This window comes from Elephantulus edwardii, unplaced genomic scaffold, assembly GCF_000299155.1.
Source record: "Elephantulus edwardii isolate Elephantulus edwardi_28Jun2011 unplaced genomic scaffold, EleEdw1.0 scaffold00195, whole genome shotgun sequence".
Lineage (NCBI taxonomy): Eukaryota > Metazoa > Chordata > Mammalia > Macroscelidea > Macroscelididae > Elephantulus > Elephantulus edwardii.
The window spans coordinates 958,669-975,909 of record NW_006399945.1 but is presented as its reverse complement, the minus strand read 5'-3'; the positions used below and the strand labels follow the sequence as shown (position 1 = coordinate 975,909).

At 39.2% G+C, this 17,241-nt stretch overlaps 2 protein-coding genes across 2 annotated transcripts in view; both read right to left on the bottom strand.

Annotated features, from left to right (window-relative positions):
• Window positions 1-2,313: 2,313 nt before the first annotated feature.
• On the bottom strand, window positions 2,314-2,547 carry LOC102859901 (polyubiquitin-B-like). The gene has a single exon (XM_006896974.1). The coding sequence runs from the start codon at window positions 2,545-2,547 to the stop codon at window positions 2,314-2,316; it is 234 nt and encodes a 77-aa protein (XP_006897036.1).
• A 3,824-nt stretch (window positions 2,548-6,371) lies between these two features.
• INTS10 (integrator complex subunit 10) overlaps window positions 6,372-17,241 on the bottom strand; it is a 131,808-nt gene continuing 120,938 nt past the window's right edge. The window contains exons 11-14 of the mRNA XM_006897002.1: window positions 15,861-15,940; window positions 13,504-13,666; window positions 12,241-12,334; window positions 6,372-6,779 (exon numbers count right to left, since the gene is read on the bottom strand). Coding sequence (XP_006897064.1) covers window positions 6,623-6,779; window positions 12,241-12,334; window positions 13,504-13,666; window positions 15,861-15,940 — 494 coding nt within the window. The 3' untranslated portion in view covers window positions 6,372-6,622. The remainder of the gene's footprint in view (window positions 6,780-12,240; window positions 12,335-13,503; window positions 13,667-15,860; window positions 15,941-17,241) is intronic.

Here is a 17,241-nt window from a genome sequence, read left to right as displayed (position 1 = left end):
ATGACTGTTTTTCTCCTAATATTCAGTTATACATTGACTGTTACTTGGCTTATAAGTCAGTAGTTGTCTCTATCCATCCAAATCTTATTTACAGGCAACTAGTTATTCATCTTAGGTATAATCCCCTCAGTTTAACAAATAAAAAATACTACTTTCCTTGTTTTGCAAACTTAAGTGAATTCCTATGTGCTTTTTTTAACAATTCCTTCAAACACAAGTGGTATGACTAATTTTCCCAACATTATTAGCAGAGGTCTTCATAACCCAAATCACTCAAAACTTTTTTCTTATCATCAGAGTTGAAATGGTTTTACCCCTTTTGACTAAACTTGCTACCTAATATGACTGGTCTTTTATGACCTAGTATCAACATATTTGGGTCATCGGAATTTTAAATCCATATATATTTAAAAATTATGGCAAATACATAAAACATTTGCCACTTTAACAATCTTCACATGTACAGTTCAATGACATATATTTATCATTTTATTGTTATATGCCATCAAGTTGATGTCAAGTTAACTCTTCGTGACCCTATAGACAATGACTCTGAACATTGCCCTATCCTGAACCAGCTTCATTTCTGACACACTTGACCCCACTGCCACAGTCACTGTGTCAATTCATCTCTAACAGGGTCTTCCTCTCCTGTGCTGACCCTCTACTCTTCCAAGCCTGATGTTGTTCTCCAAGGACTAGTCCCTTCTGGCAACATGCCCAAAGTAGGTGAAAAGGATTGTCAAAATCCTGGCTACCAAGGAATAATCTTGTTTTACCCTCTCCAGAATAGAGCTGTTTTTCTCTTGGTAGTTTATGGTATGTTCAATACTCTTCTCCAGCACAATTCAAAGGCATCGATTGCTGCTGCTTCTGTCATCCTTCGTTATTTTTCAGCTTTTAGATGCATAGCAAGCAACTGAGAAGACCCTGGCCTGGAACAGGTGCACCTTAATCTCTATACTGACATCATTGCTCTTTAGCACTCTGAAGTGGTCCCTGACAGCAGATTTTCCCAAAGTTACTACTCTTTTGTTTCAAGACTGCTGGTACCTACAATGTTGATTGTGGATCTAAGTAAAATGAAATTAACAACCTCAATCATTTCTCCATCTATCACAATACTGCCATTTGGCCCAGTGGTGAGAATCTTTATTTTCTTGATGTTGAGATGCAATCTATATTGAAGTCTGGAGTTCTTGATCTTCTGCAGCAAATGCTTCAAGTTCTCATCAGTTTCAGTGAGCAAAGTTGCATGACAATCTGCATAACACAGGTTGTTAATGAGTCTTCCTCAATTCTTCCACATTCTTCTTCATGAAGTCCAGCCTCCTGAATGATGGGGTTTGCATACAGATTAAAAAGGTATGGAGAAAGGACACATCCCTGATGACTCCTGTCCTGATTTTGAGCCATGCAGTGTTCCCTTGCCCTGGTCAGATAACAGCTTCTTGGTCTAGGTAGTTTTGCGTGTCCTAGGATTCCCATTCTTCTAATAGCCACAATTTATTGTTACCCACACAGTCAAATGCCTCTGCATAGTAAATAAAACACAAATACACTTCTGGTGCTCTCTGCTTTCAGCCAAGATCCATTTGACAATGGCAATGATATCCCTAGTGCATGGCCTCTGCTAAACCCTGCTTGTATGTCTAATAATTTTTTGGATTATCTTCAAGATTTTGCTTGCATGGGGTATTAGTGATATCGTTCAATAATTTCCACATTCTTTTGGATCTTTTTTTTTTTAGAATGGGAATAAATATCTCTCTCCTTCAGTCGGTCATGTAGTTGTCCTCCAGATTTCCTGGCACAACCTAGTGAGCACATCCAGGGTTGCATCTGTTGGTTGAAATATGTTAATTGGTATTCCATCAATTCCTGGGGCCTTTTTTTGCCAGTTTCTTCAGAGCAACCTGAACTTTCTCCTTTATTTAGTTCTTGATCATATGCTACTTCCTGAAATAGCTGTCAGCCAATTCTTTTCTTTTGATACTTCTTAGATCACTCAATATTTTGCTCATAGCATCTTTAAGTATTACAACTCAACCTCTGAATTTGTTCTTCAGTGCCTTCTGCTTGAGAAATGCTGAGCGAGTTCTTTTGATTTTAGGACTCCAGCTCTTTGAACATTTTAATACATTGTCTTCTTGAGCTGACCTTCGGAATCTCCTTTCCAATTCTTTTTTATGCTACCATGGAACAAAACTTATTAACATTTTGAACAGGTTCAGTGATTACTGAAACTGGTAATTTCTAAACTTAAACTGAGAGAAAAGGCTATAGTGTAGAGTAATGCCATCATTGGGCACTTTAACAGCCGCCCCTCAGACGAAGGACGAGGTGCAGGGTTGACTCTTTCTGGATGTTGTAGTCAGAAAGAGTGCGGCCATCTTCCAGCTGCTTGCCTGCAAAGATGAGCCTCTGCTCGTCGGGTGGGATGCCCTCTTTATCCTGGATCTTGGCCTTCACATTCTCGATGGTATCGCTGGGCTCCACCTCTAGAGTGATGGTCTTGCCAGTGAGGGTCTTTACAAAGATTTGCATTTTGACCAGGTGGATGAATTCGTGTCACTAGGTTCTCCTCGAAAGCTCTGGAAACTTCCTTGCATCGTCGACGCTGATTGGCGGGCCAATTCTTTAACTTCTTGCTTTCTTCCCTTTGTTTTGGCCTATTGGCATTCTAGTGTAGTATTTAGAGTTTATTCTGACATCCATTTCTATTTTTTCTTCTTCTGTCTCCATAATGACCTTTTGCTTTCTTCATGGATGATATTCTTGATATCCTCCCACAGCTAATCTGGGTTTTGCTCATTAGGGTTCAATACTTCAAACTTGAGATGGTTTTAAATTCAGGTGGGATAGACTCAAGGCCATGTTTTTGTTCTCGTGGATTCACTTTTCTTTAGCTTCAATATGAACTTAAACATGAGTAACTGATGGTTTGTTTTACAGTCAGCATCTGGCCTAGTTTCTGCAGCTGATAATGAGCTTCTCTAACAATTATTTCTACAGAGGTAATCAATCTGATTTCTTTATAGTCCATCAGGTGCAGTCCATGTGTATAACTGCTGTATATAGTTTGTCTTTTTCTATAAAAGGTATTTGCAATGAATAAATCATTGTACAAAATTCCATCATTCTGTCTCCAGCCTCATTTCTGTCACCAAGTCCTTATTTTCTGACTACTGCCCTTCTTCCTTGTTCCCAACTTTTGCATTCCAGTAACCAAGTATTATTAATCAATCTTGGTTGCATGGTCAATTTCAGACTGCAAAAGTTGATAGAAAGCTTGTTTCTTTCCCTTTGGCTCTGGCTGTTGGTGCATATACTTGAATGATAGTGGTATCAAAAGGTCTTCCTTGTATGCATATGGATAGTATCCTATATCTGACAACACTGTACTTTAAGATGGATCTAGAAACGGTTTTTTTGACTGTGAATGAAATCCCTTTTTTTCTCACCTTCTCATCTCCAGCATAGATCATAAGATTGTCTGATTCAAAGTGGCTTCTGCCAATATGTCTCAGTTCATCAATGTCTGTTGTTATGTGCCTGCGACTTATAGTGACCCTATGTACAACAGTCCTGAACCCTGCTCTATCCTGTGCCAGTCTGTCTCTGATATACCACCCTCGATTACCCCAGTCACTGAATCAACCCACTTCATAGAGGGTCTTCCCCTCCTGCGCTGTCCCTCTCCAAGGACTGGTCCCTCCTTGCAACATGTCCAAAGTATGTCAGACGAAGCTTCAGAATCCTTGGCTCCAAGGAGCGGCCTGGTCTAACCCTCTCTAGTGTGAACCGGTTTATTTTCTTTGTAGTCCATGGTATATTCAGCACTATTCTCCAACACCACAGCTCAAAGGCATCAATTTTCCTTCTATCCTCCCTGGTCATTGTCCAGCTCCCTGATGCATAGCAAGTGACTGCAAAGACTATGGCCTGTATCAGGCACACCTTAGTCTCCATGTTGACATCAGTGTTCTTCAGTACTTTGGAGAGGTCCCTAAAAGCAGACTTTCCCATTGCAATACATCATTTAATTTCCTGGCTGCTGGTGCCAAGAGTGTTGACTGTGGAGTCAAGCAAACTAAAGCTGTGAACAATCTCAATTTCTTCACCATCCATGCTGCCAACTGGCCTAGTGGTGAGAATCTTTGTTTTCTTGACATTAAGCCTCAATCCATATTGGAGGTCCTTGACCTTCTGGAGCAAGCACTTCAGGTCCTCCTCAGTTTCAGCAAGTAGGGTTGTGTCATCTGCATAACGCAGATTGCTTCTAGGAGTTAAGAATGAAAGCTAAAGAGTTGTTCAGTTGCTTTAAAAGTTTTTCAAAATTTTACTAAATAAGATTCTTTTTATAGCTATATTAAAATCAGTTAAAATCACAATGCCTAGTGTATCAATATTTAAGCATTTAATTTTTTTAACCATTTCCAATTTTTTTTTTTATGGAAAAGTAAAAGAAAAGATTCTTTCATTGTTTTACAAACACTCCCCCAGGTCCCCTCCACCATGCAGCCCTCGCTCTAGTCTCCTGTGATGACAGAAATACCCAGTTACATCTCTCTTTTAAACAGTTTTCTCCCGCCTCTGTTTCAGTGCAGTATACATTATTGAACCCATCTTACTCAGTCTCTCCCCAACCCCAAGGACAGTCCCATTCTACAACAGTGGCATCATGTAATATTTGTCCTTTTGTGACTGGGATATTTCACTCAGCATAATGTTCTCCAGAGTCAACCATTTTGAATAATATTGCATGAGTTCCTTGTTTTTTAATGCAGCATAGTATTCCATTGTGCGAATATACCACAGCTTCTCTAGCCATTCGTTTGTTGATGGGCACTTAGGTTGTTTCCAACTCCTTGCTATTGTGAACAAAGCTGCAATAAACATGGGTGTGCATATATCCATTTCCAATTTTCCTACACTCATATTTCGTATGTTTCATGTCCCAAATATTGGTGGCTGTTTGCAGCTATTCCTTCTCATTTTTGTGTTTCTCAATATGAGGGCTCAGCCTCCAGTGTGATATCTAACTGTCCAAGTGTGCTCTATTGTTCACAGGGTTTGTTGGAGGTCTGTTATTTCAGAGGTGGATGGCCAGTCCTTCTTCCTAGTCTGTTAATTTAGGAGCTCTGCTTGAGTACAACATCTGACAGACAAGCAAACATATTTTCATACTGTGTAACTCTCACCAATCCCAAATTTTATGTGTGCTGTCCTTAAACACTGATGTGAGGAAAGTGCTATAAAGATGAAAAAATGTGTGTTTAATTTGAAAATTCAGAACAAAACACATCATAATAAAAGCAATAGGACTGTGTATGTATTTATAATAGACATGTTAAAGTGTTAACACTTTAAAATGAGCTAGTTGAAAGTCTGAATGTTTACTATTTTAAACTATTTCAATATAGCTAAATAAAAGAATATTATTTAGTAAAATTTTGAAAAACTTTTAAAGCTACTGAACAACATTTTAGCTTTCATTCTTAACTCCTCCTAGAAGCAAATGTTGATATTGACTTGAAGTATTTCTTAAAAATTAAAAGAAATAAACCTGATAGTTAACATCAGCCAAACATATGCGAGGACTTCTGCTCAGAGCCTCCTTCTGAGGTCATCTGGCCTCAAAGCCCATCGGCAACACCCTCTGGGTGTGGAGGGCCCTTGATGAGGGTATTCCTGGGCCTGCTTCCTGCCCTTCCCACCCTACTCCCCAAGTTCCCGCCTTCTATTTCCTTTCGAGGGCTTTCTAACAGACTTGGTATTTTGATCCGTCAGCATACTCTCACTGCATGGTCTGTAATAAGACATATGCTAGTAGGTCAAGGACAAGGGTCAGGGAATACAGACGAATAACAGGATTGTTCATTTTTGTGCAAAACTTGTATAAAAAAATGTCTTTGTTTATTCGTTCACATTGAGTTTCATATGATCATTCTCATACATTGTGTCTTAAATAAAATGAATCACCACTGATCTATGGCTACGATTATCCTGTCTTTTCAGATTTCCACTGACTCTCCCAATTCCTTCACCCTCTCCCTCCATACACCAATTTCTGTGGCCCTGTGATCCCTCCCCTCCCCTTCCCTTTCCTCTTTGGATATCCATATCGTTGTTGTTGTTATGTGCCATTGAGTCGCTTGAGATTCATAGCGACCCTATACATCCTACTAATTATCCTGTTTTCACAATAATGGTCAGATGCAGTATTTGTCCTTACAAGACTGAGTTAGTTCATTCAACATAATGCTCACCAATCTTTCCCAAGCTATGTAGTATTTTACGAAACTGTTGCTCTTAAATCCTCCACAGTATTCCATCGTATGAATGTACCATAACTTCTCAATCCATTCAATTTAAGGTGGTTTTTATTTACAAAACAAGTGGGTTTTTTTGTTTTGTCTTACAAAAATTACTTTAAAAATGACTCTGAAAAATAGAAATAGCTTCTTAGGCGCTTGGGAACTACTTGTAAGGAATCAATGAGTTGGAATTCAGATGGTTTTCTTGTTTTTAAGAGATCTGACAGTAACATTCACCACTGCTTTATGCTTTCCAAAGAAAGATTACACACCACCAAGCTCTCTGGCAGAAAGGTCTCCAGTCAAGTCAGAGTCTGAAGCAGCAAGATCTTCTCGTTAATGCAGAACCTGTGCAGTACCACCATCAAGTTTTCCCCGCAGCGGGACACCTGGCGCTCCATGGCCAGGCGGAAGTCCTCCTTCACGCCTTTGGTGATGCCCCGAGTGACTGTGTGGTGCCTGAGGTCAGCAACAGGGAAACAGATGAGACCAAGGGTCAGTACTCGCATCACAACTGGAAGACAGTGTTACTCCTACAGCATAAGGCCTAATAAGTAAAGCCTAACTCATACCTAAGTGTAAATGTGTTTAGAAAATAAACAAAGAATAAGCCCATACCAAAATAATGCCCTTGCTTATTCCTTCTCAGAAAGATTTAAAAAAACTAGAGACCTTTGATTGTTTAAAACATCTAATTTTTTTATAAAATGCCACATGCTCTGCTCTTCAATTCCTGAAGCTCTGATGTTATACATCTCAACTATTGCAGTTGGCATAATTCAGTGACTTTAGGATAAATGAGCCCAGCTTGCCCCGGCCACAAAGCCTTCGTGTTCAGCTCAGCCAGCAGACTGTTCAGAAACAGCAGCAGGAGGAGGGAGAACAGAATGAGACTAATACAACCTGAGTTTCCTGTTGCTCTGATGCCCCATGAAAGGCTAGGGGCTTCTGCACAGCCACTAGGTTTACTAAGACATCTTCTTCGCCAAAATGCCAAGACAGGCAAATCATTATTCCTGTTAGCACTGAGCCCACCTAGACTCGTGTGTAAGAAAAAAGCAGGGGAATTGGGATTTCTGATACAGCAGCCTGACACAGATTGAGGAGACAGGCAGAATCTCACAAGAGCAGAGTTTGGGCTTCCCAGTCTTACTGACTGATCTGACTTGGCTCCAGGGTTCAGGAGACCTGAACTTTGATGGAAGGATCAATGGCAGCGTAAACAAAGAGGTTTCTAATTACATTCCCAAAGGTGTACTTTAAAAAATTACAAATGAAATCCCAGAAAAAATAAGACACCAAAATGAAGAAATAAAAAGGAAAAAAAATCTAGCAAAAAGATCAACAGGCTTAAGTAAGAGGAAATGTGTCTGGTAAACTGGTTGCTGTAGACAACTACAAGTCAGCTCCATTCCCTATGCCTAAGGCTGACTGTCCTCAGACACCGTGCTAAGATTTATGCAATGGCCAATTAAACTTTTGTTAATCACTTTGAAATGTTTGTTTTTTAAAATTATAGAACCATAAATGAAAAGAAAAAAAAAAACACAACCAACCAACCAACCACCCCAAACCAAAAACTAGTACCAGAAAAGAAAGAACAAAATCATAGACACCAGGCTTTTAGACTAGTGAAGGAATTCAAGGTTTCTCTTCAATGCCAAAAGACGTGTTTAAGATCAACACAGTGAACCAGCGGTGCCAGGGGGCAAAAGCTGTTCTTTGTGGGCATTTCTATTCAAGTGCAGCTGGTTAATTCCATAATTAAGACATAGTGGCAGAGAGGTCAAGGCCATGGATCCCACTATGAATGGACACAGACTGTTTTCTGCTGCCCTCATTCTCTTCTGGTTCTTGCACCATTACCCCAAACTGGAGGTGACCTCTGACCAACTATAAATTAGATATTTGCATACTCTAAGCTAATGGGTACTTATGGATGGTTCACAGCAACTTTCCTCCTTAATACTAGTCAAACATTTAATAAAATGTTGTAACTTGCTGATGGCAATTTAAGACTATTATCTCCATTAATAAGAGCAGCACAGCTCAATTATATTTCTATCTGTGTCTCTATCACTCTAGAAAGTTTGAAGAGGAGAATTAGTTACCCGTTGTGGTTTACGAACAAGATAAGTCTAAGAAATGTATATTTCAGCCTATCAAATATTTTAAATTCAGAAAGGCTACAAGTATCAAATAGTATCAGTGGCGGAACAAAAAAAAAACACAACAAATACCTATGCTAATAAATCTTATTAAAAACCAAAGAAACCTCAACACTGGTCACTAATCTGAAAATTCAAAACTAAAAATAAGCGTCAGTGTCCTTAAATATCACTGAATGGCCTATGTTTTATCATGAGAATCATAGGCCCTGATCTAATACAGGTTTATGTAACTTTCATTTTATTTTTTTTCAGATCCATAATGATTTTTAAATTGAACACAAACACACTGGCAATTTATGGAAAAAAAAATAAGAAATGTTACAATATTACAACCAGATGGTTTGCCAAGGAATGCAGAACAAATTAAAAAATAAACAAAGCATGAAAAAGGGCACTGAGTAACAAAGAGCTGAAAACCATGGGCAGTAAAACATGTTGACAAAACAGCACACTATGAGCAGGTGTTTTCCACTTGGTACCTGTCAGCAGTCTGTATGCTGGGCTGAAGCACAGGTAAGAATTCCTGCTGCAGTAACCCCATGGGAGGGCTAGAAGGCCTTTAAAAAACAGCAAACAGCAGCATTCAAACACCCACACCGACTCACCCTGCACTGCAAAAACAACACTGCACAGAAAATGCAGAAGACTGGAAGCCGACTATACAGAAAACACTTTAACCTCCAACAAGCACTGGCTGTGGCTGTGTTTGAGGAGGATGGGGAGAAGCAAGTCACCCCTCTCACTGTATACCGCTGCAGGATCATGTCTAGAGGTCCCAGAGCTCAGCCAGCTTGGGATTTGGTATAGAAAGCAGTCAGTGAGGAGACAGGCTGATGAAATGCAACTGAATGGCAGAAGGAAAAAGGGTTAACATTTGAGAACACACGGTTTCACATCCAGCCTCCTTCACTCACCGTCAACCCCAGAGACCTGGTTATTTTTGTAACTCTCTTTGCACCAAATAGAGGTTCTTCCAAGGGGACTGAGGGGCTGATAATGTTTTTGATATAGACGCTTGTATAAATTTCAAAAAGTATTTAGAAGACTTAGGTTAGAAGAAACAGAAACAAAAAAATCAACCAACAAAACACAAAAAGGAACAAATGGGGTGAAAAAGCCAGGACCCAGGGCTTAGTGCAATTCTGTAACCACATGGGTTCAGTATCAGCAGAGTGATCACTTCCTAGAATATTCTCCACCCTGTTTAGAGCATATACAGGGAATTGCTTTTCATTTTCATACAGTCTAATGCAGCTCAGATACTGTAAATATCAACACAGGAACGTTTCTCTATTTTATAGCGGGTGAGTGCAAACGTTTCTGTAACAATAGAGGGTTCAGCGTTGTTTTTGCTGAGGCACTGGGCCCCCACAGGGTTTGTTCTGTACCTGCTTGCATCCCTGATGCCACACTAGGATGGGATCAACAACTTTACTCCAGGGGAGAGCTGTACACTGCTAACAACATCTCCACCTCTCAGCTGGAGGGGCCACCCAAAAGGTCTGCAATGGCATCAGAACATTTGTTTGGAATCCAATGGGAAAAGGAATATAGAGAGTTTCATTCAAGATTTGAATCACAGATCAGTAAGAGCTCTGTCTTACGAAGTATGCTTCCACCTCTGTACTTTAGGCATAAATAATGTGAAATGCAGATTTCAAATTAACCTTGTATTCATAAAATGAAGACTGGGCAGATTTCTACCAGGTCAGCTCATACGGTATTAAACTCTATTCCTGCCTTCAAACAAAAGCACATTTTCTATAAGGCTTAGGCGTTTTGAAATTCATACTGATCAAAGTGGCAAAAAAACAGAATTAACCCTTAACGTCTAGACATGCATGATGTGTGTCCCTACTTTCTCCAAATAGCCTTTTAAGGTGGTGTTGTCTGGGTCATTTTAATTCCTTATCCTAGAAATTATCTGCATGCATCCCTGGAAGTTCATCTTAACATAAAGTTATCTGGTGAAAGAAAGGCTGCAGTACTATCAAGTCTGCAGTTCAACTGCTGATTTTGACCATCTCTTCTCTCACATCGTCACAGCAGTTCAGCAGTGCATTAGAAAAGTGAGAACCACCTGTGGGTTCACTAGATGTTCTGGTGGTGGAGTCCACAGTGTGCTGTGCTGCTGCCCCAAACACCTTGTGCCTCTGGCGGTCTGACTCCACGAGCAGCTCCAGGAGAGAAAGCTGGGCAGTCACCTCCTGCTAAGGTTCACAGCATGGAAACCTGAGGGCAAGTTACGAGCACGGCTCTCTATTATGACAATGCGCCTACTAAGTATAAATAGGTGTCAATGAAAAAGCTATTAAAGTCAGTTTTATATCCATCCTCACAACCTAGAAGAGAAATCACACACAAGAGTGAGTACACCTGGATCCTGTATCAAAAAGCAATTTTTACTATCAACACTGTTTAAGAATATTTTTCAACAAAGCAACTGTTTTACTTTTAATTCACCATCTCAGGGGTGGAAATGGAAATAAGAGTAATTTTAGTCCACCTTATCTCAGGAACTAATGTATAAAAGAAAATTAGTTCTTAAAAATGTTTAGACTATATAACGCTATTTGCAAAGAAGAGCTGATAACTCACTTAACCTTTGTCTTTTTTTAGTATCTGCAAGATGCTCTCCTACATAATAAAGCAAAATGTTGCCATGGAGCCAATTCCTAAGGCTGCAGGGGAGCAGGAAAGTCCCACAAGGTTTCTAAGGCTGTGAATCTTTACAGAAGTAGACTGTTAACACTTTTCTTTCTCAGAATGACGGGAGGCTTTGAGCTGCCAACATTCCTATCTATTCTCGACAGGACCTAAAAATATGTGCCATGCACAATTACTAAGGTTACAGAAACTCAAAAGAAATCTTTCTTTCTTTCCTTTCTGTTGTCACAATTCTAAGATTCTATAAAGGCAGAATCAGATGTAAACCTTGAAATATACAAATGAGGAGAAAATGTTTCTTGTTTAAGTAGCACTTTGTTCTAACTCAAAGTTCAATTTTTTGCAGTGACTCTAATACTGACTAATGGATGCACTGAATATGCAGGAAGCAGAGGAGGAAGCATGACAATAGAACTACATGTGGCACTGACAGCAGAGGGGATATATTATCCAACTATGATGAGTATTAAAGGGGAGAAGCAGAATTATGAACTATTTAAAAATCATAAATGGTCACTAACTAGGTACTCTCATCTGGGCCAGGAAACCATCTTAGTAACACCAGGTGAGAAGCTGTGACTCAGCGCACCCCAGCACCATTTCTGAAGCAGGGGCGGCAACAGCCATGGTTATTTTACTCTGTCGTACACTGGCAATGACGATCGCTTTAAGAAGGCCTCAGATAAATATTTACACTCTTAGGCAGTTTATAGATTTTTAATTTCTCCTAATGAATTTTCCTAATCTAGTACAACTTTAAATGCTTTTTTTAATTAAAAGCACTCTATATCCATTTAGAATTTACAAAATCAATCTATAAATTTTCGAATGGAAAAGAAAGTATGAACGAGATGCTTATTTAGTGAAAAGTTTTGAAGCTGACAATTAAACAAATACTGAATCAGAAATGTAGTTAAGAAAATGCAAATCTCTCAAAACTTTCTCAGAATTAATTCTACTCTTAAGAACAGAGCCCACATCTAGACTCCTTCCTGTTATATTTTTGAAAGGTATAGACATTTCTTTCCTACAAGCACACAGGTGAGCATTTAGCACTGAAGGACAAAAGACAGTATGCTTACTTGATGAGCATTCCTTGATTGGGTAGTAATTCCAGATGAATTTTCCCACCTTCCTGAGTTCTTAAGTAGGCGAATTCCTCCAGCATATCAATATCTGTTGGCCAGATTCAGGTTAACCACATGGAAAAGCATGATGCCCCTATTATCTCAGATGAAGAAATAGAGGCTCAGAGCACTTGCCCATCGCCATCCAAACAATTAACACTCAGAGTCAGTACTTAAACCCAGGCCTGATTCCAGAGTTATGAGCTTTACACCAAAAAAAAAAAATAGTTGCTTCACAGAGGCAATTCGTGGCATAAGATTTGCCAGGCTAAATGCCATCAGGGCAACTTATTTCCTGCAAACAGAATAATTAAACAACTTCTATATAGTCATAAGAGTAAAGTCCTTTGTTTTATTAATAAGAAAATGGAAGGGAAAGATTGTTTTGGGTTATAAAACATAAAATTGATGCATAAAGTGACTATTTCTTAATTTCTAGTGTGCATGGACATTTAGATGCTTCAGAAAAAGAATTTTCTATGAACTCTTCAAATTTTATACAAAATACTGATGACACATTCAGATGTAGATACTCAAAAAGTGTCAGTCCAGAAAAAAGGTTAAGAAGTTTTGCTTCAGGCACTTAGGTAAGGTTATAGGATCACTGCAATTCAGAAATAATATAACTATAAGCAATGGATAGAAATACCCACACCAAAGCACAAACACCAACTCAAAGATGGTCCTTCTCTGGGAAGAAGTAGGAACTGAAGCAATTACTGTACTGGAAGCATGTTTGGTGGGAAAATAGTGGCAACTATGACAGTTTTGGCAAGGTACCCTGTGGACAGCTAATGTACTAGAAGGGGCTGCACAAATGGAGACTAATCAACTAGTATAGTCCAGCCATTGCGAGCCTGCTGTCTATGACTTCAGGACATGAGGTTAACTTCCTAGAAGTCAGCTGGAAATAGAAAATGGAATAAGGTTGTTAATATTTCTGATTCTCTGAATTACTTCTTTGAAGCTTTTTAAAACATTTTTATTTATTTTTTTCTCTGAAAGCTTTTTGTGATTTTCAAGAGACAAGTTGCCACAGCTACATCTTTCATCACTGTTACTTCTCTTCCCCCCACCCAAAGAGGTTGATGAGTATAAAAAAAGCAAATAGTTAAAAATCATTATTTCTACCTAGAGTGGTTCATTAATTTTTTTTCATAGTATGCATTCATTCTAAAAATGTAGAAATTGTTTTGCTTGAACAAGAAAAAAGGATACTTGTAACGTAATTAAAAAAATTCTCATATTGGAAATTTCCTTGTTGGCAAATCTTATTGACAGCTTTCAAGAACAGATTCTCTCCCCGCGGCCACTCGTGTTGAAGCAGTACGATCACGTGCCCCAATGCCATGTCATCCCTGTTGTCTGTGAAAGCTCGAAGCTACAAGAAAAGGATTTATGCAGGAAGGAAAAGGAAACCAAGGGGTAAAACACATAAATAAAACAAACATAATTTCAAAAAAAGGCCATTCCATGAAAATGTAAGATAAAGGTCCTTAGGCTAAATAAGGTGAGATCAACACAGAAATGAAATAACTACTGAAACATCACATCTGCCTTCTAAGGAGGATGGATCCTAATAACGGAATCTCAGGATATCTCGGGGCTGTGCAAGAAGTTGCAAGCAGTGTATTCTGAGGAAAATGCTGATGGAAGTTGGATTGGTATGAGTGGGCCTGAGCTTTATAGTTTAAAAAACAAGGACAAAATAAAGCTGAGTATTTCTGAACAACAGAGAGAAGAATTTGAGGTTTCTTCTATAGGGAAAAAGGGCGGAGGGTGAACAAGAGGTCATTAGGAGAGAAGGATCTGAGGAGAATGTAGGATGGGGGAGAAAGGCAGTGAGCAACAACAAAAAGCTGGAGTGTGAACGGGAGACACAAAGGACTTTTTGTTTTAAATTAACATTATGTCTAAATAAAAAATTCACACTTTAAATAGTTCTCATATTCCCAAGAGATGCTGATGATTGTTCAGTTTGGGAATTACTGTACTAAAGTGAAGATCTAATACAATTACTTTCTTGCTTAAGAACTTAGGTACAATTTGGCTTGTCTGCTAGATGGTTCTCTGCTGCTTCTTCCTGTAGCAACAGGCTTGATGTTCTTCAACACTCTGAATATTCCCAACCCTGTTGGACCTTTGGTGGTGATTATTCTAATGTTTTAAAGCCTTCACCCAATATATCTTTATGATCACAAAGGATCTCTCTATGAGCCAAATAGCATTTGCATTATTTTCTGGTAGCTAAGAAGTCCTTGGGTTATGAAAAAGATTTCCTGTGTCGTTAAGTCAAATGTGAAGGTAAACTGGATTGGTGCACATATTTCTTGTTTACTCTTATTTTAGTGTAAGGAAACAAGCCCTATTGGCACAGTAACTAAAGGCTGGGCTGCTAACCAGGTCTGGCAATTTGAACTTAACTGCTGCTCTGCAGGAGAAATTCAAGACAGTCTCTTTCTGTAAAGATGTATAGCCTTGGACACTTCAGAGGGTAGTTACTTCTATAAGGTTGCTATGAGTCAGAATCAATTCAACAGAAGTGGTTTTAGATTTAATGCAAAAAGAGGCATGGGAACCTCTTCAATGTTTCAAAAGCTGCACACGCAGCAAGTAAATGTACTACTATGAAGAATTTGTTATGGTATTTATGAGGACAAATTTACCTTATACCCAGGGACTGCCTGTATATTTTGGCATGTGTACTCATTCTTAAATATTTACTAAACACTGTTATGACCAGGGAGCTCTGATGGCCGACTGGTAAGGAGCTGCACTGCAATTCCAAAGGCATGCGATTTAAATATATGCGCAGCTATGCTGGAGAAGGATGGGCAATCTCCTCCCCTGGGATTAACTGCCTCTGAAAACCTGCTGGAGGGTTAGCTACAAGTCTGTACTGACTTGATGGCTCACAACAACAAAAACATCATGACCGTGTTACCAGGAGGGGCCGCTCCTTGGGAAAAGACATCACGCTGAGAAAGGTAAAGGGTCCGCAAAAAAGAGGACATGTTAAATGAGATGGAATGGCACAGTGACTACATCGATGAGCCCAACCATGTCCGTGATCATAAAGATGGTGGTTTTGACCTGTTGCTCACAGGATATTGCTAAGAGCTGTAGTTGCCTTGAGGACACTAACAACTAAGGGCAGGGTTAATGGCATTTCTGCTACACTATTATATGTTAACTTAAAAGGATGGGGATAATTTCCTATTTCTCTTTGCCTAGTACAATTAATACGTAGTAAATACTGATTTATGTCTAGCCAATGTGCCTTTCCTATAATACTATTTTGCCTTTAAAACTAAATAAGGGAGCTCTGGTGGCCTAGTGGCAAGAAACTGCACTGTAATCCCAAGGGCACGTGGTTCCAATCCACCAGATGCTCCTCTGGAGAAGGAGGGACAATCTTCTCCTGTACCAGTCAGATCTGATTTGACGGTACACCACAAGGAAAAGAAAAAAGTACTAAACATTCTTTCACAGGGCTCTTAATTCAAGTCAATGAACAGGACCAGAACATTATTTCAAACTAAAAATGTTTTCAGACTAATCAGTTTGAAGCTTACCTTAAAACAAGCAAGCATTAGGTGCAGGCAGTATGGCATAATAGCCTTACTGGTGCAGGGCAGGAGCTTCAGATCTGAACCTAACAAAAAAACACACAAAAGCCATGTTATCATCAAAGAAAACATGTTTGAAATGCAAATGTTTAGGATGCTTGCCTTAAAAAAAAAAAAAAAGAAAGAAAAGCAACAATCACAGATTTCAAGGATAGTTAAACAATGATTATACTTAGTGGTGGTGAAATTGATTTTTTTTACCATTTCTGCATTTACTTACCAGACTTTCCCTCCAAATTTACATGTTGTTGTTATGTGCCATTGCATTGCCTACAACTCATAGTGAGCCTATGTACAATTGTTCTGAAACCTGCCCTATCCTGAACCAATTTCATCACCTCCAACAGACCTAATCCCACTTCTCTAGTCACTGAGTCAAGCCATCTCATCCGGGGGTCTTCCCCTCCTCCACTGCCCCTCCACCCTTCCAAGCATGAAGTCTCTCTCCAAGGACAGGTACCTCTTGACATAACTATTTGAGAAAAAATGATATATACTATAGAGTACTGAAAGTACCACTGTGTTCACTACCTTTGTAAAATCTTAACACTTTCCTTCAATTTTCAACATGTAAACAGAGGACATCACACACTCAGTTGAAGCCTCTGTGTATCCTCTTCTGATCTTTTCTTTCTTCTCTGGAGGCAAATATTCTGATGCAGACTTCACATATGTACCTCATAAGCATGTATTCATAAACAACACAGAAATGTTTGGTATCTTTTTAGTCAATTACAGAAATGCTATACTATATGTATCCTTCTGCATGACGCTTCAAGTTCACTTCTTTCCGATTTATCTATCCTTAAGCATATAACTCTTAGATTGTCAGTTATATATATAAATGATTCCCATTATTGGTGGATTCGACTGACAATCTGGCTATGCAGCGTTTTACTAAAAATTCTTGAGGTATTTTCATGGTCATTTATGAACACGGGCACATGCAGAGTGGTGAAAATTCCCAGCTAGGAAGTCAAACAAGGCTGGTTCTGTACATAGCAGTTTGGTATTTTCAGGTGACTTTCTAGAACATAACTTCTGTGAGTGATTGAGAATAAACATTGTAGTATTGGTAGATGTCAAGATTTCCAATTTTTCTCTAATACAAGCAATGCTGAAAAAACATGCTTTATGTATTTCCTTCTTAGGTGGTTGTTATGTGCCGTTGAGTCGCTTGCAACTCATAGCGACCCTATGTACAACAGCCCTAAACTCTGCTCTGTCCTGTGCCAATCTCACCGTCTCTGACACACCCATCCCGATTACCCCAGTCACTGAATCAATCCACCTCATAGGGGGCCTTCCCCTCCTGCGCTGTCCCTCC